This window comes from Bison bison, unplaced genomic scaffold, assembly GCF_000754665.1.
Source record: "Bison bison bison isolate TAMUID 2011002044 unplaced genomic scaffold, Bison_UMD1.0 scf7180017864212, whole genome shotgun sequence".
NCBI lineage: Eukaryota > Metazoa > Chordata > Mammalia > Artiodactyla > Bovidae > Bison > Bison bison.
Window position 1 is genome coordinate 3,525,119 of NW_011494784.1, and position 25,686 is coordinate 3,550,804.

The 25,686-nt window shown below is 41.2% G+C and overlaps 1 protein-coding gene across 1 annotated transcript in view; it reads left to right on the top strand.

Moving 5' to 3' along the window:
• PCSK5 (proprotein convertase subtilisin/kexin type 5) overlaps nucleotides 1–25,686 on the top strand; it is a 610,290-nt gene that overhangs the window by 489,097 nt on the left and 95,507 nt on the right. The window contains exons 25-26 of the mRNA XM_010844912.1: nucleotides 11,555–11,657; nucleotides 20,262–20,398. Of these exons, the coding sequence (XP_010843214.1) occupies nucleotides 11,555–11,657; nucleotides 20,262–20,398 (240 nt within the window). The remainder of the gene's footprint in view (nucleotides 1–11,554; nucleotides 11,658–20,261; nucleotides 20,399–25,686) is intronic.

Genomic DNA, 25,686 nt, shown 5'->3' on the forward strand with positions numbered 1-25,686 from the left:
CCCATGCTCTGGGCAGAGCCTAAAGCTCTAATCAGATACAAACCATGCAGAAGGAGGCTGGTGGGCAGGGACACACCTGAGACTCTTCCCTCTGACACCCAGGGAGTCTGAGGCCCCTTGCCTCACAACACGAACTCCCCCACCCATCCCCCTGGCCACACACGGAGCACACAACACTCATAACCTACAACACCGCCCCCACTTCCACTGTCGTCTGCTTATGTGTGCCAGCGTCACTGAGACAGAGAGGGAACACTGTAATCTGTCCCAATGACAGCCAAGGAAAGAAGCTAGGGCCTGTCGTGGGCCTCTCACCTAAAGGAGAAGCGGGCTGTCCAAGAGCAGTGCCCACCCCAGCATGCGGCGCAGAATCCCACGCTCTGTGCCTGACTTAGTGAGACTCCACTTGGAAAAAGCCTCGTGTGCCTTCCCAAACTTCTACCTCAGCAGGCTGAGAAGGGCATAGTCACGGCCTCAGAAGTTTCCACAGCTAAATTCAGGGAAAGCTGCTGCTCTGATAGAGGGAGGCTGGCTCCAAGGGGCTGCTAATTATGTATGAAGATGACCTTGCCTTCATGAGGTACGTGAGGTGTGCAAGTTGTATCTTGCAGCTGAATTGCTTTGAGAAGGGAATGTTCTAGTTATACAGGTTGCTAATTTCAGTTGCCTCATTGCCACGGGCCTATGCAGGCAATACGTTCAAGTCCCCTCAAGGGTAGTGAAGAAGGCACAACTTGGGATCTAGTGAGACCAGGATATATGAGTGATGGTCAGAGAATTAACATTTTGATGCTTAAATTCCCAATCAAGTTGATAGCTCCTACCCCGGCTCACACAGTAAAGAATGTGTCTGCAGTGCAGACTCGAGTTCAATCTCTGGGTCAAGAAGATCCCCTGGAGAAAAGAGTGGCTACCTACTCCAGTATTCTTCCCTGGAGAAGGCCATGGACAGAGGAGCCAGGCAGGCTACAGTCCATGGGGTCGCAAAGAGTCGGACACAACTGCGCGACTGACACTTTCACTTCACCCTACCTTATTAACTTGACGTTTAATGAGATAACACACCAAAGTACATGATAACTGCCGCTGCCATTCTTTTATCCACTATGCAAGGCACTTTCAGGTCCGTTTTCTCATTTGATCCCCACCACATTCTGTGAGAAAGAAAATATTATCCACAATACACAGTACACAGAAGAGGAATGTCAGGGAAATATGTGACTTGATTAATGTCAGGCAGCTGGAGAAGGAAGCCAAAATCAAACCCAGGTGGTGGGGATAACTCTGAAATTTGTGCATTTACCCAAGACAATTATTCCTCCTAGGCTGGCACTCCATTGTAGGCACAAGGCAGACTTTGGTTCCCTGTCTTATTTCCATACTTGAGTCTTTTCAAAAGCACAATCTGGTTACTCTCAACAAAACATATGGCAGCCTGACTCATCAAATGCTTCCCTGGTCACTAAGGGACTGAGGTGTGCTGGGTGCCATGCTCCACTCAGACCTGTCACTAGGCAAACCAAACCATCTCTTAGAAGGCAGCATCCCCTGCCTGAGGATGGGGAGAGTTAATGATGACCCAATGAAAGACTAAGTTGTCAATTACCAGCTCAGGTGCAGATAGAGCCCTAGGCCTTGGAAGGCAACTTCTTTCTCTTTCCAGGAGCTTCTCTTTCTCTTAATTAGCAATTAGTCTGCAACTTAGAGTTAGCAGGCAGGGCTTGCAGAAAGACTAAGGAAGGGAGAGGAAATATTAAGGAAGGAAAAGGAAAGATTAAGGAAGGGAGAGGAAAGATTAAGAGAGGAAGAGGAAAGACAAAGACAGTACGCTGGATGTGTTACTGCAGAGCAAGATTAGAAGGATAATTTGAGGATGTTCCTTCCCAGGGGCACTGGCATTGGGGAAGGGACAGTAGTGGTGCCTTGATGGGCTTAAGAGCATGGGTTTGGGCTTTTATGTTCATCTTATTTTTTAATTTTTAAAAAATTGTTATATAATTTTTAAAGGTGACTTTGCATTTACAGCTATTACAAAATATTGGCTATAGTCCCCATGTTGTAAAATACATCCTTGAGCCTATCTTGCATCCAGTAGTTTATAACACCCACTCTCCCACCACTGTACTGCCCCTCCCGCTTCCACTGGTAACCACTAGTTTGCTCTCTGTATCCATGAGTCTGTTTCTTTTTTGTTATAGTCACTAGTTTAGATTCCACATACAAGAGATACCATACAGTACTTGTCTTTCTGACTTATTTCACTTAGTATAATAACCTCCTGGTCCATCCATGTTGTTGAAAATGGTAAAATTTTATTCTTTTTTATGGAATAGTAGTAGTGTTTTATACACACACACATATATATCCCATGTATCCAATCATCTGTTGATGGACACTTAGGTTACTTCCATATCTTGGCAATTGTAAACAATGCTGCTATGAACACTGGGCTGCATTATCTATTCACATTGGCATTTAGGGGTTTTTTTGGATAGGTACTCGGGAGTGAAATTGCAGGGTCATATGGTAATCCTATTTTTCAGCTTTTTGAGAAACTTCCATACTATTTTCCACAATGGCTGCACCAACTTATGTTTAAAAAAAAAAAAAAGAAAGAAAGAGCAAGTTTTTTAACCAATAAAATAACCAACAACCAATAAAAGTGGTTATTTAGGGAGGCTCTCTGGGTCACTATAGCAAAGAAAGTGGATGATAACAAGTCTCATCTTGTGCTTGTGTTCAGGGCTCCCACCATCACAGAACACATTTAGATTGTATTAGATCCTTGAGAAAGACTTTGGGTTCAACCAATTCATGGGCTAGTTTAGTTCAAAAGTGTCAGGAAGGCTCTGTGGGCCACAGCCCTGATAGTTTCACCTGCCATCTTCATCGGGTCTGAGGTGCAGGGAAATGATACATTCCTCAAGGCCTCACAGCGCCCATGATCACTCTCGGGCTTGTAGGAAGCTCTAGTCAGCAACCTCTCCTCTCAGGTCACTGGTTGTCTCAACAAGCGTCACCCAAGCGTGACCTGCCCCAGGAAATCAGCCATGTTTTCCAAAAGGTAAACAAGTCATTCTCCCAAATTATGGTCACTTACTTCCAGCACTGGGTACTGAACCTCACATAACCCCTTACCATGAACATATCCGAATCTGTACGGTTTCTCCCATGAGTGGTCTCTCTGGTACAAACGATGGGAACACTGAACACTGGGGGATAAAATCTTACCTCCGAGGAAGAGAGGGATGGAGTGCCCAGAAGAACCTGCAGTGAGCCTAGGTTCGCTTACAGGGAGAGCAGATAGCATTACAGCAGTTTGTACCCCTCCAATGGGTGAAAAAATGGCTCCTACCCACTGAACCCTGCTTGTGGGAAAGTGCTCACAGTTTCCCTCATCCACAGATTTAACAATAGGCTCTGTACATTTATTTTGTTTAATTACAAATAATAATCACACTCATGCCTCTTGTGTTCTCTTGTTCCTGATTCTAGAACCAACTGTTCAGTGTCTTTTTAATTTCAGCTTCCCTAACTAAGACTTAAGAGTGATTTTTCACTAACATAAAGGCTATGCAAAATTCTCTTGAGAAAAAGATATACAGGAACCAGTCCATCTATACTAAATTTTCATATAAATTGAGGGACCAGAGAGAGGTTACTGTAATTCTGATTGTAAGCTATTTCTTAGGAGGTAGTTTATTTTGGTTTTGGACAGCAGTTAGGTATAGAAAAATCCCTTTGCAGAGCTCCAATCAATTATTTTATTCATTTTAAAAAAAGTGGGGGTTTCCCTTAAAAGCTTCTATCCTAGTGGACAGAATAAGCTGTCTGTAAGATCTCTATTCAATAACCAGAATTGTCTTTTAATAAATGGTGGCTATTGTATCAGAGAAAATAAATGTGGAGGGCATATTCAGTCACTGAGTAAATCTGCTTAGTGCACCATGCCTGCTCAAAGTTCATTTGTTTACACAGTGAATTCCTTTTTGATACCCTTACCTCATCAAGTGGTTTAGAGCAGGCATGTGCTCCATTCTTTCTCTTCATAAATAGCAAAGCTACTTGGAACTCCAAAAGTGGAAATGAATTTGTACCAGGGAAATCTTGCAGAAAGAGCATGGGCACAGACACATCTGAGTCACAACCCAACACTGTGACTGACCTAGTTGAATGAATTTATGCAAATTTTTCAACCCTCTGAGCCTCAGTTTCTCATTTATAAAACAAACTATTGTTTGCCTTAAACATTATTGGCTTAGAACACTATTTCTAACATAGTAGGTGTCAGTGAATGGGAGTTTGTGTGATTGCTACATCACCACTCTATTCAGGTATGTTGGCCAAGACTTCACACTGGATAAATTTTTTTTAGGTTCTCACTAGTTATCTATTTTATATAATACAAAGCAGTGCATATATGTCAATCCAAATTTCCTAATTCATCCCATCCATCCCCTTCCCCACTTGGTATCTGGATATTTGTTCTCTACATCTGTGTCTCTATTTCTGCTTTGCAAACAAGCTCATCTGTATCATTTTTCTAGATTCTACACATAAGTGGTATTATATGATGCTTGTTTTTCCCTTTCTGATTTCACTCTGTATGACAGTCTTTAGGTCTATCCATGTCTCTGCAAATGAAACAGTTGTCATTCCTTTTCATAGCTGAGTAATATTCCATTGTATATATGTACCACATCTTCTTTATCCATTCCTCTGTTGATGGACATTTAGGTTGCTTCAATGACCTGGAAGCAACCTAAATGTCCTGGACTATTTACCTATTGTAAGTACTGCTGCAATGAACACTGGGGTGCATACACTGGATACATTTTTTTTTAAAGAAGCCTGTGGTCAGGGTCCAAACAACAACAGTGGAAAAACTCAAAGGATCAACTCTTGATTCCTTACTCTTCATTCAGCATGCAGGTAGAGGGAAACAACATTTGCAATGTGTTAGATCCACACTTTATGATCTATCCTTTTTGCAGGAGTGCCAGGATATGTGGGGGGTGGGTGCCAGACTAGCCTTTCAGAGCATCTGCACAAACCACACAGAAGAACACTCGCGCCTGAAAATGAAAATGCAATGAGATCAGCAAAGATAAGTTTCATCAATTAGAAAAGCCTGTGGGGGAGTAAAAGCGGGAATCATTGGCAGGACACGAGAGAGCAGCAGTAGCCCCAGACACCTCCAGGCTGTGGAAACACCTCTCCTCTGAGTCGCTTGATGTTCACTCTATCTTTGTAAATCCTAATGCAAAGGAAACAGTGTGCCAGCTGCCAGCTTTCTCCACTGTCACAAGCTTTATCCACTTCCTCACTTATCTCCATGAGTATAAGAGGTCTCCCAAGACTCTGGAACAAACTAGCTCTCCAAGATGGCTGGTGCTTTTCAAATGCATCTCCACAGGCTGAAAATCCCGAGATTTTGGTTAAAATTAAGTATTGCCCTGCTAAGAAATAAACTCACTGTGTAGACTTCGTGTGTATGGCAAAATGTATATAATATAAAATTTACCATTTTAATAACCAACAAAGACCCACTGTATAGCACAGGGAACTCTGCTCCAGGTTATGTGGCAGTCTGGACAGGGAGGGAAGTTTCAGGGAGAATGGATACATGTATCTGTATGGCTGAGTCCCTTCACTGTCCACCTGAAACTATCACAACATTGTTAATTGCCTATGCCCCAATACAAAATGAAAAGTTTAAAAATAAAATTTACCTTTTTAACCATTATTAATGTATAGACCTACAGCATTAATTACTACACACACTGTATGCAACCCTTACCACCAAGGATACATCACAAGAACTTTTTCATATTCCCCAGCTGAAATTCTGTACCCTTTAGGGAGTTAACTCCCCCATTCTATTTCCCCAGCTCCTGGCAACCTCCCTTTTACTTTCTGTTTCTCTGAAGTTGATGACTCTAGGTACCTCATATAAATGGAATCATATGATATTTGTCCTTTTGTGACTGATATATTTCACTTAGCATATGTCTTCAAGGTTCATCCATGTTGTAGCATGTATAAGAAATTTCCTTCCTTTTTAAGGATGAATAATTGTGTAGACTTTTAAGTGAAGATATTACAGTCTCAGTTGATGGCCTCATATTTTGAGTCTTGCTATAAAACTCCACACTTAACGAGGCCTTAAAACCTGAACTATTTCATTAGTATATAACTTACAACTAGTTGAAAGTATTACTGAGCATATTTATTTAAGCTAGTGAAACACAATAAATATATAGATTTTTTTCATGAAAACTATCTTCACACAGTGGTATCTTAAGTTGGAAACTAGTTACTGACATCCCTGCAGAGAAAGAGTAGTATTTGATTAGCACTTCTGGTTGTAGAGACATTCAGGAAGGTCACATTCTATGGTTTCTGGTATCTGTCTGCTAAGGCACTTAAACAGAGGTCTACAGATAATCCAGGTACCCCAAGAGAGAAAGCTGAGCGCAGAAGAACTGATGCTTTTGAACTGCGGTGTTGGAGAAGACTCTTGAGAGTCCCTTGGACTGCAAGGAGATCCAACCAGTCCATCCTAAAGGAGATCAGTCCTGGGTGTTCATTGGAGGGACTGCTGTTGAAGCTAAAACTCCAATACTTTGGCCACCTGATGCAGAGAACTGACTCATTTGAAAAGACCCTAATGCTGGGTAAGATCGAGGGCAGAAGAAGAAGGGGACGACAGAGGATGGCATCACCAACACAATGGACATGGGTTTGGGTGGACTCCAGGAGTTGGTGATGGACAGGGAGGCCTGGCGTACTGCAGTTCATGAGGTCGCAAGGAGTCAGACACGACTGAGCAACTGAACTGAACTGAACTGAAGTTTGCTCACTGAAATAACTGGATCAAAAACCAAATGACTGTTTTCTTATCCCAGTGTCCCTCCTGATTTCCTCTAATTAATCACCCTTGATAAAAATTTGTTTTAAACTCACATTATAATCTACTTATATGTTTAATTTACTGAGTTTATATATTTGCTTAAATATTACAATAAATGTGGCTCTAATCATTAAAGAAATATTACAAGGTACAAAAGAAAGCATAGCATTTCCACGGGAGACATGAAGCTCTTCTGGCCCATGTAAGCCTAAAAGATATTATCAAGTGAGTCTCGACCAAATTTAGTATCTGTGGAGGATGTAATCAATGTTCACCTATTCTGGATGACTTCATAAAGTTTATTTATAACTTAGACTTGTTGAAACAAACACATTCTGCAATGTCATCAACAGGTAGAACGGGAAGACTAAGCCTCTTTTACAAGTATTAATTTTTAAGCTGTGTCTGCAGAGACATCATTCCCAACCAGGAAACCCTACTGTCTCGGTGTCCTTTGAATTATTAGAAGATGAGAAAGAAACTAAAAGGAGAATGAAAATTTTTCTGATGACAGAAGAAAGATAATTTGGACATGATAATAATGAATGAAGACACCAGAAGGAAGAGCCTATAGGATGAGGTGGAGAACAAAAATACTGACCCCTGAAGTCTGTGCTAAAAGTGATTTTTCCTAAGAATTTTGTATATCACGCCTGTCATAAACATTCAGCTTCATTGTGCAATGAAGACAGATGACAAGAATTTATTGTTCCAACAATCAAAAAAAAAAAAAAGTACGTTGTTGGAATCTGGGGTTTTTTGTTTTTTTTTTGGTTTCAAATGTGCAGTGGAACTTTTGTGCCTCCAAGGGCTTGGGGTAGTAGTTTATGTAACTAATCAGACATCTACATAAATATGAGAAATGGGGCAGGTTCCTCTCTTCTCATCTGTTCCAAAGCCAGAACTTGCTCTCAAGTTAAGAGGCGTGCAGACAGGAGAGAGATGAACAGTTTAGCTGTCCTACGCTGACTCTTACATAATATGAGGTTTTCTCCATTTAGTTTCCAAATGGTAGGAGGGAAAAGGCTTAAAGAGTCACTTATTAGGGAAGAAAAATGCTTGGGAAGGTTTTAAGTTGGGGAGAACTTTTACAGATCAGAGGATGAAGACGTGAAGAAAACATTAAAGAAAGACTGGTGGGGAAATACCCTGAGGAAAGACTAAAAGCATTAGATGGAGAGTTGACAATGGCCAGGAAAAAAAAAATTAACTTTCTCAAAGACAGGGGACAAGTGAACAGTCAATAACACAGGAATTTTGACACTGAAAAAGAAAATAAAAAAAGATGCCGGGGATACTCAGTATCTTAACAGCAAATTAGGTAGTGACGTCACATTCTGAGAAACAGTGGGGATAAAATGGGTGGGACTTGGGTCTTGGAAAGGTTGGCCTAGTCCAAATAAGGAATGCAAGAGGGAACTAGACAGATGAATGAAAAAGATGACCAAGTGGCCTAGGGCTCCACCTACGGTAAGCTAGATTCATAGTGGGGCATAAGAAGGTTGTGTTTGGAGTGTGTACTTGAAATCTCACTCGAGATGGGGCAATTCCAAGTGATGATTATATCTAAGTTGGCATTCTGTGAACACCAACAGAGGCCATAATAGGTGAGCAGATCAAGAAGTAGAAGTCCAAGCTGTCAGTGCCACCTACTGGCTTACGGAAGCCAAAGAGGAGGCAAATCAGATACAGAGTAGAATTTAAAATTTTCACAGTAATAACTGGATAACTCTTGCTTGACCTAGCCATGCATCACCTGTAATTACAAAGGAGATTCTGGGTATAGATACGGGATAACTCTCAGAACCAGCTAAGTAGCATTCGATTTAGCAGAGCAAGGTGTACTTAGTTTAAAATCCTACCCTAGCACTGCCTCTGATATATCATGGAGGTTAAGGTAGATGGATACTAGGAGCTGGGAGACCCACATCACTGTGTCAGTTCCTACAGGCATGGGTGCCAAGGCAAAGGGATGGTCTTTGCCTCTAGGTCTAGCAGAGTCTAGCATATGCCCTTGCTTTTTTGTTTAAGACTTTAACCTAGGCTGTCCAAAAGGTCAAAGGCATGTGGCCAGCATTTGTGTTATAACTATTTCTTTACAAATCATTCTACCGCAAAATCTTTGCAAACCCAAGAAAACGGCCTCTTAAAATGTGTGTATCTAAATCTCACCGAGTACCTGGCACACAGAAGTTCAAAAAATATCCATGGAATGAATGAATGAGTGAGCTGTGTTCTCCATGATCCTACATTTCTCTAGAATACACTTTCTTTGGGTTTAGGACTCTCTGTGACTGTCTCCCATTCCTGTTGCCCTCAGCACACATCTTTTGAAAGACACATAGCTGTCATCTAACTCTAAACACAGATCATTTTCATTGGCCGTGCAGGCATGACCTGCTTCTTCCTACATGGTCCACCCTGGGTCCTCCTCTGCTCTTTATCCTGCTGATGCCTGGGCTGAAAATCACACTGCTCAACTGACTGTGCCTCCCTCAGCAAAAATGGAAGAGATTTCAGCAAGGGTAATAACAAAGAGGTGAAATGGGGGAGTCTGAGTAAATAAAAAGAAGCCTGCAGAAATACAATGCCTGTATTGTAATTGAGTGAGACAGCCCCATCTTGAAACCACCACTCCTACTAGACAGAAATCCCAGCTTTTTCTGCCTCAAGATGCTGAAAAGTATAACTAGTCCATTCTAACACTTTTGCGTGAATTAGTAAAGGATGCTGCTCCCTACAGAGGCAGAGGCTGCCCACACCAGCGTGCCTGGCTTGGTGAGATGAACCTGGGGGGAGCAGTGGTTTTCCGCCTCAACTAGATTCGGGCTTTTAGCGCAGTGAACAACCTCTGCGTTCTTTTCCCCCTCTGGTTCCTCACTCTTTAGGGGCTAGGACTTCTGGGAGTCACTCCTGGGCTAAGAACCACAGTCCCACTCTAAAAATTATACTTTTCTGGTCCACATTGCATCCTGGCAATGAAGAAAAGAATCCAAGATATGCAGGGTGGGCCACTGTTAGATTCTTGCTCTGCTCTGAGTATATATTCTTCCCCATTAATTAACAAAACCAATAGACTTAGTCTCTGTGAAAGGCTTTTTCTGCTATGTAAAGGCAAATTCTAGTTGCCTCTTCATTTTCACTTCTGTGCTTTAGTGCTAGCAAGTGGAAGATTTATGTAAGTAAGGTCTGCCTTACCCAATTCTGCTAGTTCAGTAAAGCTATGGGGAAAGGCAGAGGGGTGGACTTCACTCCCCTCCTCATCAGTAAAGTTCAAGTTTCCAGGGCTTTTTGCAAGACAACTGCAATAAATCAGGCTGTGAACCTTGGAGTTTGAGTTAGACCATTTGACTTAACCAGGGGCAAGTCTTGCCCCATCCCTCTTCTGGCTGGCTGGATCTCAAACTGACAACGCAACAGGCTTACAGGGCTGTGAAAGTTGGAAGTGAGGTAGAGGGGCAAGAGAAGTTGTGACTCGACTGAAATCTGAAACTATATTTCCTGAGTGTAATCAGTTTCCACATCATACAAACTGGGTCTTCGGATCTGACTGAGATATTTTTCCACTTTTTTTTTTTCTTTTTAAGACAATGACAATGTAGTGTGGATAAAGGGTTGAATTCAATGAATGGAGACCCATTATTGGATTATCACCAGCAATAAAGCTGGCTTCTCTTCACTGCCTTTGCCATGTGAAAAAATTTTTAAATGTCCCCAAGTTTGTTAAACTTTTATGAAACGTTCATGTGGGAAGGCCTCATATGGGTTTTTCCTTGGGAAAGATGAACTTCTCTGGCTATCTCCTTATTGTTACTCTCTCAGGGTGAGATGCAGCTCACGTCTGTCCAATGTCAGCCAAGATTTAATTGGCATTTCTGACTAGTAATCACAATCAACCCCTCACCCTGGAGCAGTGGGACAAGATCTGGGCAGGTCATGCCTGTGGCTTGACCTCAACCAGGATTATACCTGGGGTCTCTGTGGGCCAGGAGCCCTCAGGTTTTAACAGGAAAGTTAGTAGGAACTCAGTAAGGGGGTCCTGTAGGACACCCCACCCCAGCCTCTTTCTACTTATATAACACATATAACACTTATATAACACATCTATAACACGTTGACTAGATTCAGAATAATGTCACTGCCTCATAACTTTCCGACGTTCTAACTTCTGGGACCCGTGGGAAAGTAATAGTTGTAACTATAAAGGAAATCAACTCTTAATATTCATTGGAAGGACTGGTGCTGAAGTTGAAGCTCCAATACTTTGGCCACCTGATGCGAAGAGCTGACTCATTGGGAAAGACTCTGATACTGGGAAGGATAGAAGGCAGGAGGAGAAGGGGACAAGAGAGGATGAGACGGTTGGATGGCATCACTGACTCAATGGACATGAGTATGAGCAAACTCAGGTAGATAGTGAAGGACAGGGAAGCCTGGCATGCTGCAGTTCACAGCGTTGCAAAGAGTCGGACGTGACTTAGCAACTGAACAGCAGCAATGTAAGGTCAGGATTTAGGACTGGTTGCTGAGTCATTCAATGTCTCTTCTCTCTGAATTGTCTCCACTGTTTTTTCATAGCCACAGAGGGATCTGGCTGCTCTCATGTAGAAATAAGATAAACAACTAGATTTTGTTCCCCAGGAGAATATGTCGATGAGCATGGCCACTGCCAGATCTGCGAAGCCTCGTGTATCCAGTGCCGAGGACCAACCCAGGCAGACTGCACAGGCTGCCCTGTCACGAGGTGAGTGACCTTTCTCAGTAGCTCCTGAGGTTGCAAGCTCATGAGAGGCAGGATGGAGAGAAGAGGTACTTACCACCTGGAGGCACCCCTTGAGCATACAAAAAAAAGAATCAGATTCCTTCCCCTGACATAGAAAACCACTGTGGTCTGGCCACAGCTCACTTCTGTTGCATCCTCTTGCCATGGTACCCCATAACCACCATAAGAATAGGTTCCCTGGACACTAGATAAGCCTTCTCATCAATGAAGGTGGTGATGGCTTTGATGCCTAGAATCTCATCCCTTTCTGCACACCCATCCTGCAACCATCATCTCCGTCTGCTGATAAAATATCTACTCACATTTCTAGAGTCAATTCAAGGGTGAACTGTTCTATAAAAGCATTTGTTACCTCTTTCCAATATTAAACCTCACCTTTATGTCCCCTATACTCTGTACAAACTTCCATAACTGCACTTGTGACATTTTAAGACACTGATTCACAAATCTATTTGTTAGACTGTAAGCCCCTTAAAATACTCATCTTTGTACCTCCATTATCTATCACAGTGCTAAGAAAATAGGCACTCAGTCAATGTTTGGTAACTGAACGAATGAGGAAATAGCAAATCTCTGAATGGGACAAGCATCTTTGCTAATCACTGAGAATCTCTAGTGAAGAGAGTTGGGAGCACACTGTATTTTTTAATCAATATTCCTCTATTAATAAATTCTAGTATGTAATATTTGTTGGTCTCATCACTGCTCTGATAAATGCAAAGGAAGCAGGGTCTCTCCCAAGATCAATATAATGAGGCTGCTCCAGTGGCAAGTAAATCTCTAGCATGGACATCCCCTCTGCCATGCACAAGAGTTATTTCTTCTTCTTTTCCAATTTGGATTCCTTTTATTTCTTTTTCTGCTCTGATTGCTGTGGCCAAAATTTCCAAAACTATGTTGAATAGTAATGGTGAAAGTGGGCACCCTTGTCTTGTTCCTGACTTTAGAGGAAATGCTTTCAATTTTTCACCATTGAGGATAATGTTTGCTGTGGGTTTGTCATATATGTCATATGAGGTATGTTCCTTCTATTCCTGCTTTCTGGAGAGTTTTTATCATAAATGGATGTTAAATTTTGTCAAAGGCTTTCTCTGCATCTATTGAGATAATCATACGACTTTTATTTTTCAATTTGTTAATGTGGTGTATTACATTGATTGATTTGTGGATATTGAAGAATCCTTGCATCCCTGGGATAAAGCCCACTTGGTCATGGTGTATGATCTTTTTAATTTGTTACTGGATTCTGATTGCTAGAATTTTGTTAAGGATTTTTGCATCTATGTTCATCAGTGATATTGGCCTGTAGTTTTCTTTTTTTGTGGCATCTTTGTCAGGTTTTGGTATTAGGGTGATGTTGGCCTCATAGAATGAGTTTGGAAGTTTACATGATCCTCTACATAGAAAACCCTAAAGAATGCACCAGCAAATTACTAGAACTAATCAATGAATATAGTAAAGTTGCAGGATATAAAATCAACACACAGAAATCCCTTGCATTCCTATACACTAATAATGAGAAAACTGAAAGAGAAATTAAGGAAACAATTCCATTCACCATTGCAACGAAAAGAATAAAATACTTAGGAATATATCTACCTAAAGAAACTAAAGACCTATATATAGAAAACTATAAAACACTGGTCAAAGAAATCAAAGAGGACACTAATAGATGGAGAAATATACCATGTTCATGGATTGGAAGAATCAATATAGTGAAAATGAGTATACTACCCAAAGCAATTTATAGATTCAATGCAATGCCTATTAAGCTACCAACAGTATTCTTCACAGAGCTAGAACAAATAATTTCACAATTTGTACGGAAATACAAAAAACCTTGAATAGGCAAAGCAATCTTGAGAAAGAAGACTGGAACTGGAGGAATCAACCTGCCTGACTTCAGGCTCTACTACAAAGCCACAGTCATCAAGACAGTATGGTACTGGCACAAAGACAGAAATATAGATCAATGAAACAAAATAGAAAGCCCAGAGATAAATCCACGCACATATGGACACCTTATCTTTGACAAAGGAGGCAAGAATATACAATGGATTAAAGACAGTCTCTTCAACAAGTGGTGCTGGGAAAACTGGTCAACCACTTGTAAAAGAATGAAACTAGAACACTTTCTAACACCATACACAAAAATAAACTCAAAATGGATTACAGATCTAAACGTAAGACCAGAAACTATAAAACTCCTAGAGGTGAACATAGGCAAAACACTCTCTGACATACATCACAGCAGGATCCTCTATGACCCACCTCCCAGAATATTGGAAATAAAAGCAAAAATAAACAAATGGGACCTAATTAAACTTAAAAGCTTCTGCACAACAAAGGAAAGTATAAGCAAAGTGAAAAGATAGCCTTCAGAATGGGAGAAAATAATAGCAAATGAAGCAACTGACAAACAACTAATCTCAAAAATATACAAGCAACTCCTACAGCTCAATTCCAGAAAAATAAATGACCCAATCAAAAAATGGGCCAAAGAACTAAATAGACATTTCTCCAAAGAAGACATACAGATGGCTAACAAACACATGAAAAGATGCTCAACATCAATCATTATCAGAGAAATGCAAATCAAAACCACTATGAGGTACCATTTCACACCAGTCAGAATGGCTGCGATCCAAAAGTCTACAAGCAATGAATGCTGGAGAGGGTGTGGAGAAAAGGGAACTCTCTTACACTGTTGGTGGGAATGCAAACTAGTACAGCCACTGTGGAGAACAGTGTGGAGATTCCTTTAAAACCTGGAAATAGAACTGCCTTATGATCCAGCAATCCCACTGCTGGGCATACACACTAAGGAAACCAGAATGGAAAGAGACACGTGTACCCCAATGTTCACTGCAACACTGTTTATAATAGCCAGGACATGGAAGCAACCTAGATGCCCATCAGCAGATGAATGGATAAGAAAGCTGTGGTACATATACACAATGGAGTATTACTCAGCCATTAAAAAGAATACATTTGAATCAGTTCTAATGAGGTGGATGAAACTTGAGCCTATTATACAGAGTGAAGTAAGCCAGAAAGAAAAACACCATTACAGTATACTAATGCATATATATGGAATTTAAAAGGATGGTAACAATAACCCTGTGTACGAGACAGCAGAAGAGACACTGATGTATAGAACAGTCTTTTGGACTCTGTGGGAGAGGGAGAGGGTGGGATGATTTGGGAGAATGGCATTGAAACATGTATAATATCATATGTGAAACGAGTTGCCAGTCCAGGTTCAATGCATGATACTGGATGCTTGGGGCTGGTGCACTGGGATGACTCAGAGGGATGGTATGGGGAGGGAGGAGGGTTCAGGATGGGGAACACATGTATACCTGTGGTGGATTCATTTTGACATATGGCAAAACCAATACAATATTGTAAAGTTAAAAAATAAAATTATATTAAAATTTAAAAAAAGTTATTTCATCTAATTCTTTATCTGGACTCTAATACCCTGAGCATAAACTGTTGTGTATTTGTCTCTTTATTCTCTAGTGATCAGCACACAGTAATAAATCAATAAATATATGTTTTACCAAACCTGATAAAGTATATAACTAACATCATGAGCTTGGCTCTCCAATTAACTCCCTCAGAAAGAAGAAAAGAAAGAGGGAGGGAGGGAGGAAGGGAGGGAAAGAAGGAGAGAGGGAGGGAGGAAAAGAAAGAAAAGGGGGAGAAAGAAAGAAAGATAGAAAGGAGGGAAGGAGGTAAAGAAGGAAACAAAAGAAGTGTCTTACTAGGAATTCTTAATGCTGTGATAACATTTTCTAAATGTCTCTTTAAGATACCTATGACTCTTGAATTTGTGTTAAGTCAGCTTTGAGGCATATTATTAGACACAGACACCATTTTGAAAATACATTCTGTTTCTCCTGTTTCTCCTTTAAGTCCTCACCATATCAACAATCAAACCCTACACCATGTTTGAACATCTCTGAACTAAGGGAACTTGTTAGTATTTGTTTAATAAGGCAGCTACCATCATCCAGTGTACACTGCAGAAGTCATGGCTGTCCCAGGCTCACCAGGAGTGAAAAAAAGTTCAACTACCATCAATGGCCATTTTTAAAAGTCTAAGCTCATTGGTACAAGATCAGAGGTCTCCTGGGCCATGTGGATAGTCTGGCTTCAGCAGCCCATGGTTTAGCTTTTGAAGACAGAAAAGCAAGTGTGTAGATCTCAGAAACTATTTTGAAAAATATAGTCATTGACTTGTTTGTTCTCAAAAGGGCAGCAAGGTATTTTCTTTAGGTGTTCTCCAAAGTATTTCCTTGACTGGAATCAGGTCTATTCAAGGCAATCTTCAGCACCTGCTTTATGTCCAGTTTTGAGTTAGGTGCAAACTCCATTTTTTTTTTAATAGGTGACTTGGGGGTGGTGGGTCAAAGTCAAGGGCTGATGCACTCAGGGACCAGAACACTGGGGCAGCTTTTACACCCTAGGCCTGAAGCAAAACCTGTAGCCTTAGAAGAAAAGAGGCTTGATAGAAACTGGAGCTGGAGGGGACATAACCACTCCAGAAACATGCAAGGAGGAACCTAAGCTGTGGCTCCAGAAGGAATAATTACCATAACCTCTCTCCTCCCATCCTCAGATCTCCTGCTGGTGTTTCCTTTCTTTGTCTGAAACATCTGAATCCCAAAGGAAAACACCACCTACAAGTGAGGAAAGTGAGCTTAGGAATGCAGTCTCTAGTGGGCACTAGTAGGCACAGCAGGCCAGAGACTGGCAGAAAATGGACATGGGGTAGCAGTAAGGTGGGGCAAATGGGACAAACAGGACTAAAGGGCCCTCTGGGTTTCTTTCTAATCTTACGCTTTGGGAGGATCTCTAGTACTGACAGAATAAAGGTCATCCCTAAAGGAGTTTTTATCTGGGAAAGAAATGTTAACTTAGAGGTTTTCCTAATATGAGAGAGAAGAAAATCAGTGGGAATGTAGGTGAAATAAGATTGCGCATGTGCTGATAATTGGTGAAGCTGAAAGATGAGTACCTGAGTGGTGGTGGGGGTGGTGGTTTCTGTTATGTATTGTTTATTTTACATGTTTAAGTTTTTCCATAATAAAAATTTTTTAAATCATTTAACTCTGAAGTTGTTTTACAGGAAATTGAAAAGCCCTTTCTTTATCTTCTAGTTTTCCCTTTGGTGGTGGTGGCGGTTTAGTCACTTGTTGAGTCTGACTTTTGTGACCCCAGGGACCATATACAGCCCACCAGGATCCTCTGTCCATGGGATTTCCCAGGCAAGAATACTGGACTGGGTTGCCATTACATTTTCTACAAACCTTTGGGTTTATTTTGCTCCTTCGAGATGATTTAAAACTTGGGGTACAGTCTTTGTCACGGCTATATAACATGTATCAGGTTGGCCAAAATGTTTGTTTGGGTTTTTCCATAATATCGTACGGAAAAATCCGAATGAACTTTCTGCCCAATTCAATCGCTCTATAATGTCATGGTCCTCACTGCCCAAGATAATTTCCCAACCCAGTCCTGAGGAATTGCAGAGCCCATGAACTAATTAAAAACATGTAAAAGTTTTCTGACCCACCCTCAAATGTTTTATTTGATCTGTTTCGAGAACTCAGGGGGAAAAAACCCTTTTGTCAGATTTAATTCTGTTACAACATTACCAAGAAATTACAGTAAATACTCTTGTGACGGTTTTAGTTAGGCAAACCAACAGTCATCAGGGAGGTCCAGCTAACCCTAACTTGCATCTTTTCTGTTTCAGTTCACTTCTCTCTCTCTCTCTCTCTCTCTACACACACACACACTGGGGTCTCTGGAAAATTTAGTGCCAATGTTGAGAACTTCACCTCCAGCAGCTCTTCCAGCATTTGGTTTTACACCTTCTTCCTTTCCATGAGGCCTGTGGGACTCAGAATGGTTCACTGCTAATGAAAGGGCCAAGAGCATATGTGACCTGGGGACAGTAGGGCTTCCCCAAGTACAGATAAGCTTGCTTGAGTATCTCAGAAATCCACAAACTGGATGACTGGTGTCCCAGAGATGGCTGGAGTTGGCTTTAAAGAAAATTTTCATCAGCCCCATGAAGCCCAGACTAAGATAATCTCTTTTCCTCCACTAGGGGAGATCTGTTGGTATCTGTGGGAATCTGTGTCACTTGAGATGGGACTTTTCTTCAAGTTCCTTAACAATTTTTCTTAAGGAAGTTGGGGTGGGGGAGTTTGCAGGAGATGATGTAATTCCGTCCTTCACTCAAACACAACTAGTTTCCTTATCATTCAATCTTTATAAAGAATTATGTTCTTACAAAAACTGCGTATGTCACGTGTGCTTTCTTCAAGGTAGGGATAGAGGGAGGTGGCTTAAAGCACAATTATTTGCTTAGGGCTGTCTTAAACTCAGGCTCTCAAGTAAATGCAGACAGCCCTTCCCCTACATCAACATGGCAGCACTACACACTTTGCTTCACTGCCACACCCACTCAAGTTTCTGAACGGTTTTAAAAGGTTCCAACCGTTGACAGTATTAGATCACTCTCTCAAGAGAAATAATTGCCCCCAAAACCAATCTGTCATCTCTTCCCACAACAAATAAAATGATGATGTGCTTTCCATCTTTTTCTTAATTTAGCAAGAAAATGAACCTTCACAAATAAACATGCCCCATTCTCCTTCTTAGTGAAGAACAGAGTAGTTCACTTGTTTAAAAACCTCAGAAAGCTCTTATATAGTTTTTTCATAAAGGGAGGTTTTTCTCGTGTTTCTTTTTTTTTAACTAGCCACATCCAAATTATTCCTTGACAAATCCTCTAGCTCAGAGACCACAGCCAGGGTGGGGTCAGGATTTCCCAGCTAGCATTAGTGCCATCAGCTGAATGTCTGGCGTAAGAGCACAGGCTTCCCATTCCAGGTTGTGGTGCGGGAGATCTGTTCTGACGTGGACAGCCAGATGTGTGTGCGTGTCTTTTTTAGGGCTGGGACTCCACACACTGCAGTGGCCAAAAGTATTATTCACGCCATTGTGCTGGGTAGGGTGACCAGAACCTGAGGGGCTGAGGATCCAAGAACAAGGCGACCTTCTTGTGCGGTTGGCCTGAATTCCATTCTGTTTCCAAGCAGATGCAAATGACACAGACTTTCAGAGATGAGGTGGAAGATTGCAAGCAACACATACTCAGGATGCCTTGTCCCCACCCCAGTTTCCACCAAACCCAGGATTGAAATGCCAGTCCTCCATGTAGGGCTGATTCCAGCTATGGAAACAGAAGAAGTCTGACAAACCAATGCCACCCCAGGAATGAGCTGTGACATCGTTCTGGGTGGAGAGAGGAAGAACCCCTAGCAGTGTTTGCAGGCCTTTAGCTCTCCCAGACATGGATACCAGCATCACGCCCCCCGGGGAGCACGTGTGTGCTACTACTCGGTCACCCTCAGGACTGACACAGTAACCACTGCTCTAAGGAAGATCTCTGAGACACTGGTTTGCACCACCTGTATGGCTTAGGTAGGAGTCATTTAGCAAGTTCCACAGTAACCTAGACCACCAGTTTTTTTGAGAAGTTTTCAAAGTAAATTCCCTAGACCAGCACCATGAGTACAGTCCAAGAACTTGTCAAAAATGCAGATTCTTGGCTCTCTCCCCCAAGGCACGACTGAATCTGAAACTCTGGGGTTGGAGCTCCCCAGCTCACTTCATCCATTTACATTATTCATCCGACTTGCACTTAGACATTGTGTATTTTTTTCTGAGCAAAATCTTAGACACTGTGTATTTTTTTTTTTCTGAGCAAAATTCTTGGATACAATTTACTTCATCACATGGGATTACTTTGCAAGGGAAAGAAGAAAGAAAACTTTGAAAATATTAACCATGACATTATGATATATATATATATACTGCATTGTATAAAACCAAAGGTTTTAGAAGCCCACATACTAACTTATCTGTGGTGCCCTTGTAGGTGATGGCAAACATGGTCAGAAAATAGAGACTGTGGTACCCTATACACCAGGAAACACTTGCAAAAATGACACCCCAAATCAGAGTTCATTGATTACTCGCCATATGTGTACGTCAAGTTTATAAGTAGCACCTAAACTACAGGATGGTGCTTCTTCAAGAGCCCTTGGACTTGACGTTTCCTTGCAAAGTGTGGGCACACCGATAACTAAAGAAAGATACTTTCTCCAAAGCCTCTGGATTCAAAGACCACTAAAGTGCCTTGAAAGTTCAAAGACCCCCATCTCAGTGTTGACTGGGTTTGGCTAGAGCCTACCATGCAGGTTTAATCCCCAGGGCACTGGTTAATTTATTTGAAACCAGAATCAAGATTACATCCACAGCCGGTTCCTGGCATGCCTGCTGTTGGGTCCAAATCTTTGGCCAAGGATGGGTACGTGACTAATGCTCCCCATGTTCTAAGATGATCAGTCCCAGGCATCACCCTTGTTTCTGGAACAATGAAACCAAGTCTGTGCAGAAAAACACAAACACCACATGTTCTAATACTTAATGCCATCCCACAAAGCCACCCTTACAAACTAAACGTCTGCTTGCCTCTAGGGTTTTGGATGATGGCCGCTGTGTTTTGAACTGCTCCTTGGGCAAATTTGAATTCAGGAACCAATGTCATCCATGTCACTTCACCTGCCAAGAATGCCAAGGAGATGAGCCTTCCAACTGTACCTCCTGTGGAGTAGGTAAGGGGGTCTGGTTGCTCATTTCTTCCCCTTTCTTCAACTTGCTCTCCCACTGGACATTACTTTGTTTGACTCAGAAGCCTCATCTCTGGGGAAGAGGCAGGAGAGATTAGACAGCTGTTCATTAAAGAATGTGTACAACCTTGAAGTGTCTGCATATTGTCAGAACATAAGTTCACAATGCTAGAGACACAGACCTGCTTCCCCTGAGGAGGTGAGAGGGAAGCTAAGAGATGTTTTTCCAGAGAAGGAGAAAGTAAGGGCATGCAAACATGATGACAGGCACGAGCTAGACAGCAAAGCTAAGCTTCACTGAAGTGAAAGTGAAAAGCTAGGAAATTAAGACAGACACATTCAGTCTTCAGGAGAAACAGCCTAAGAGAGGCTGTGTCAGGGTCCCTGCAGCCCTGAGTGACGCCATTTAGAAGCTATCAGAGCCCTGTGGGATGGCAGGGTAATCTTTTCCAAACACAAATATGACCTTTACTGTCCCAGACCTTCACAATTCTAAAGTTTCTGCTGTCAATAAATTATATTCTATGATCACTCTGGTCCTCTGCAGTTTGACCCTTGACTGCTCTCTAGCCTCCCTACATACTCTGTCCCCAAATTTGACTTCATGAGGGGCTGATTTCTATTTTATATAATTAAATTTACTTATCTTTAATTGAAGGATAATTGCTTTACAATACTGTGTTGGTTTCTGCCAAACATCAGTATAAATCAGCCATAGGTATATCTATGTCCCCTCCCTCCTTGAACCTCCCTCCCAACTTCTTCCCCACTCTAGGTTGTTACAGAGCTCTGGTCCGAGTTCCCCGAGTCATACAACAAATTCCCACTGGCTACCTATTTTACATATGTTAATGAATATGTTTCCATGTTACTCTCTCCATTCATTCCACTTTCTCCTTCCTCCCACTCCCCATATCCATAAGTCTGTTCTTCAAATAGGTTCAGGGACTGATTTATATTTTATTTGCCCTACACTTTAAAAATTTGAATGAAATTGGGAAATTAAAAAATTTTTTTCTCTTGAAAACCTGGAAGATTTGGCAACGCTGTGTCTTCTGGTCCTCAAATGATTGACTAGAGACCTCCAGGCTGCTCTCCATTTACCATAGTCCCCACCCCTCCCAGCTGTCTCACTGATCCTGAGGCTGTCAGTTACCATCATCACGACATTTACATGGTTTTACTGGTGGGAAAGAATTATTTAGCTTTATTCTTGCTTGTCATAAAACAAAGAAAAATGAAGAATAAATCAATAGTATCATGCATTTGCAGAAAAATGAGGGAAAACACATATCTTTGTGTAAATTAAAATGATTTCTTTGTGTTTGTAAACAAAGTATATCTGTTCAATTTTACCTCTACCCTGCTTATTCTGTTTCCTTCCTCACCTATAAGATGGTGATCGTGGCTGCCTCCTTTAGGATTATTATGAAAATGAAATGAGATAAAATAATAAAGCACTTAGAACAAGGTGAACTGCACAGGAAGCACACAAAAAATATTAATAATGATTATTATTACTACTACTGTTATTGTTTGTACCCACTTACTTCTATGGGTATTTCAGTCTCTAGCTGAGTTAGGTTTCTGTACAGCAGAAATTAAACACAACTTTTTTGTTTTTTTTAACATTTGTTAATATCACCACTGATCTCATCAGAAAAGTTTTTGAGGACTGAAGAACTGTCAGGCTCAAAAGTGCATACAATAAACCCAACATTTAAATCAACTAGACTTCAATAAAAAATTTTTAAATGTATTGTGCCACTCTTGTGTATAAGTTACTCTACATCGGTGCCTTGGAAGATACAGTAAATGATAGCATGATACTCACATTCAAGTTAACAATCTAACAAACAGGTTTGTCCTCGTGTATTATAAAATGAGAAGATATTAGATAAAGACTGAATGAATGGCAGTAACCCTACCACATGTCACTAATTTCAGCTGTAGTGAGCAAAAGAGGCTTCCTGAAGAGGGGATGGTTGGGCAGATTCTGATTAGCAAGGTTTTCTGCCTGTTAAGAGTGCTATATCCCAAGTCCATGTATTAGGGCAGCTAATCCATGATGCAGTGCTACAGAAGATAGATGATGGAATGGATGCAGTTCTGTATCAAGAGGCTTTATTCAAAGGCTGAAATTCTTCTGTCTAGGGAGCCCCATCCACACACATAAGCCTCTCCCAACTCTTTGCAGAAACTTCACCTCTTGCTGAATTGTAACTTTGTTAAAGTTAGGTCTGAATCCTTTTGGAAAGGCAGAAGGCTAGCTCTATTGGTGAAAATTCACTCTAGACTCTCACCCCAGTTTATCCTCTACTAAACTGAACCCTAAGCTAAATTCTACCAATTATACAGTAGCTGCAGTAAGCAAAATGTTGAAGTAAACTTTATAAAGTTTACTTTCAGAGTCCTCAGCCTTTCCTTCTTCCTTCCCAGCAATCCTGTTCCCATCCTGCCTGCAACCTTCAACCTTCTATACCTCTGGCAAACATCCAATGACTTCACATTGGTCCACCCTCCCTTCTAACAGAATCAGCTGCCAAGAAATACTCTGAAAACAATTAATTACTCTTCAGTATAAATGAAAGCCAACCTGAACCTCTCTGGGAGTTCTTTGCTTTTTAACTTTTGTCTCACATTGCCACATGAAATGATTTGGCACCTAACAAAAATATCAGCCCTTCTACTATCAGAACCAACTTCTCCTACATATCATTACAGGAACTTAAATTCTGAGATTCTGGGCAAGTAGCCAAAATTTTATGTATGATATGCAAATCACTGAGGTATCCAAATTATCACCCAAGGCTAAGTGAGCTGCCATGCTGTCAAGCTATTAGAAATATGATCAAATCTTGGCATAATCCTGACCCAAGCAGGTGGGGAAAGCCTGCCATTTTTAAGGTGCCTAAGTGACTTCCTTTTGCACAGTCCATGTATTTTAAACAAGACCCTTTAAATCTCTGTCCTTTAAGCCCAAAGTATAATACCCAAAGGGGTTCAAATAACAAAGCCATATCTGAACAACCAAAATGGAATTGAATAACATTTCTTCTAATATCTGAAATCATCATCATTCATTTTTAAGATTTTTGATCCAGTTGGATATGTTTGAAAAACAGGAATGTTGATAAATATGAATTCACTCACTCATTCATTCAATCATTCAATAAATATATATTTAAAACTCATAACCTTATGCCAAGCTGTTCCCAAGCCTCTGGATCCTGAGTTGACATCAAGGGAAGGTGTAGGGGGTGGACAGGAGGGTGGAGGATAGGGTGGGCTTGCCACTGTTGGCCTTCACATCTTACTACCTATGTGTGGGAAGGCTGGCACTCTGTAAAGCAGGATCTTTTCTCAATGAGTCATGGTGGACTGAAAAGAACACAGCTTGGAAAGTTGACCTTTGTGTGGTCTTTTGAGATTCCAGGTCCCACCAGATTAGGATTCTGTGCTCCAAACCTTGATCTGTAGCTGTAGAATCACCAAAGGCATGCTGCATCCTCCCAAACACTCCCTTCCTTTAGAGGATAATGTTCTTCCAGGTCTAACTTGGAAACTGCAAACACTTTTCTTTTTTAACTACCTCTTTGGAGGCTCTCTTTATATTCCTTGACCTATAAGGACCAGCAGACTTCTGGCATGAAACTGCCATCAGATAAAAAGGGCGCTTCAGAGTTCATAATTCAACGGTGTGGTTTTTAAATTGTACTTCAAATAGGACTTTAATTAAATAAGAAAATTACGTTAAATCTTTTTAAAGTGTCTAGCTTACAGGTTAAAGAAACACCTGATTGTTGGCAAATTTATGCGGTTCAATTTAATATTATTCTGACTTTTGGATTTTGCACTTGTAACATGAGGTCAGCACTATCTTTAGAAATCTGGCAGCCTTGCTTCTCGAAGGTCAGTGGTTCAGGATCTTCATGTGGTAGATCACATGATGAGCAAGCTCTAGACCCAGTTGTTTTAGGGAACACAGGTATTTCAAAACTAGAAGCACATGGGAGACCTGATTCACGGAAGACAGATGCCCTGGGCACATGCAGCACAAGTGAAAACTCCAGGAGGCCGGGGGTGGAAGGCAGAGGATTTCAGGTGCATCTACATTAATCGTGTGCATTTAAGTGTGTGATTAGAACTGATTAGAATCCTTTTGCATTGATCATGATAGTTTGCATCCATTTCTCCAGTGGCAACATTAGATTGGCAACAGTATGAAAAGGCAAAATGATATGATACTGAAAGAGGAACTCCCCAGGCCAGTAGGTGCCTAATATGCTACTGGAGATCAGTGGAGAAATAACTCCAGAAAGAATGAAGGGATGGAGCCAAAGCAAAAACAATTCCCAGTTGTGGATGTGACTGGTGATAGAAGCAAGGTCTGATGCTGTAAAGAGCAATATTGCATAGGAACCTGGAACGTCAGGTCCATGAATCAAGGCAAATTGGAAGTGATCAAACAGGAGATGGCAAGAGTGAACGTTGACATTCTAGGTAGGAATCAGCAAACTAAAATGGACTGGAATGGGTGATTTTAACTCAGATGACCATTATATCTACTACTGCGGGCAGGAATCCCTTAGAAGAAATGGAGTAGCCATCATGGTCAACAAAAGAGTCTGAAATGCAGTACTTGGATGCAATCTCAAAAACGACAGAATGATCTCTGTTTGTTTCCAAGGCAAACCATTCAATATCACAGTAATCCAAGTCAATGCCCCAACCAGTAATGCTGAAGAAGCTGAAGTTGAAAGGTTCTATGAAGACCTACAAGATCTTTTAGAACTAACACCCAAAAAAGATGTCCTTTTCATTATAGGGGACTGGAATGTAAAAGTAGGAAGTCAAGAAACACCTGGAGTAACAGGCAAATTTGGCCTTGGAATACAGAATGAAGCAGGGCAAAGGCTAATAGAGTTTCGCCAAGAGAACACATTGGTCATAGCAAACACCCTTTTCCAACAACACAAGAGAAGACTTTACACATAGACATCATCAGATGGTCAACAACGAAATCAGATTGATTATATTCTTTGCAGCCAAAGATGGAGAAGCTCCATACATTCAACAAAAACAAGACCAGGAGCTGACTGTGGCTCAGATCATGAACTCCTTATTGCCAAATTCAGACTGAAATTGAAGAAAGTAGAGAAAACCACTAGACCATTCAGGTATGACCTAAATCAAATCCCTTATGATTATACAGTGGAAGTGAGAAATAGATTTAAGGGACTAGATCTGATAGATAGAGTACCTGATGAACT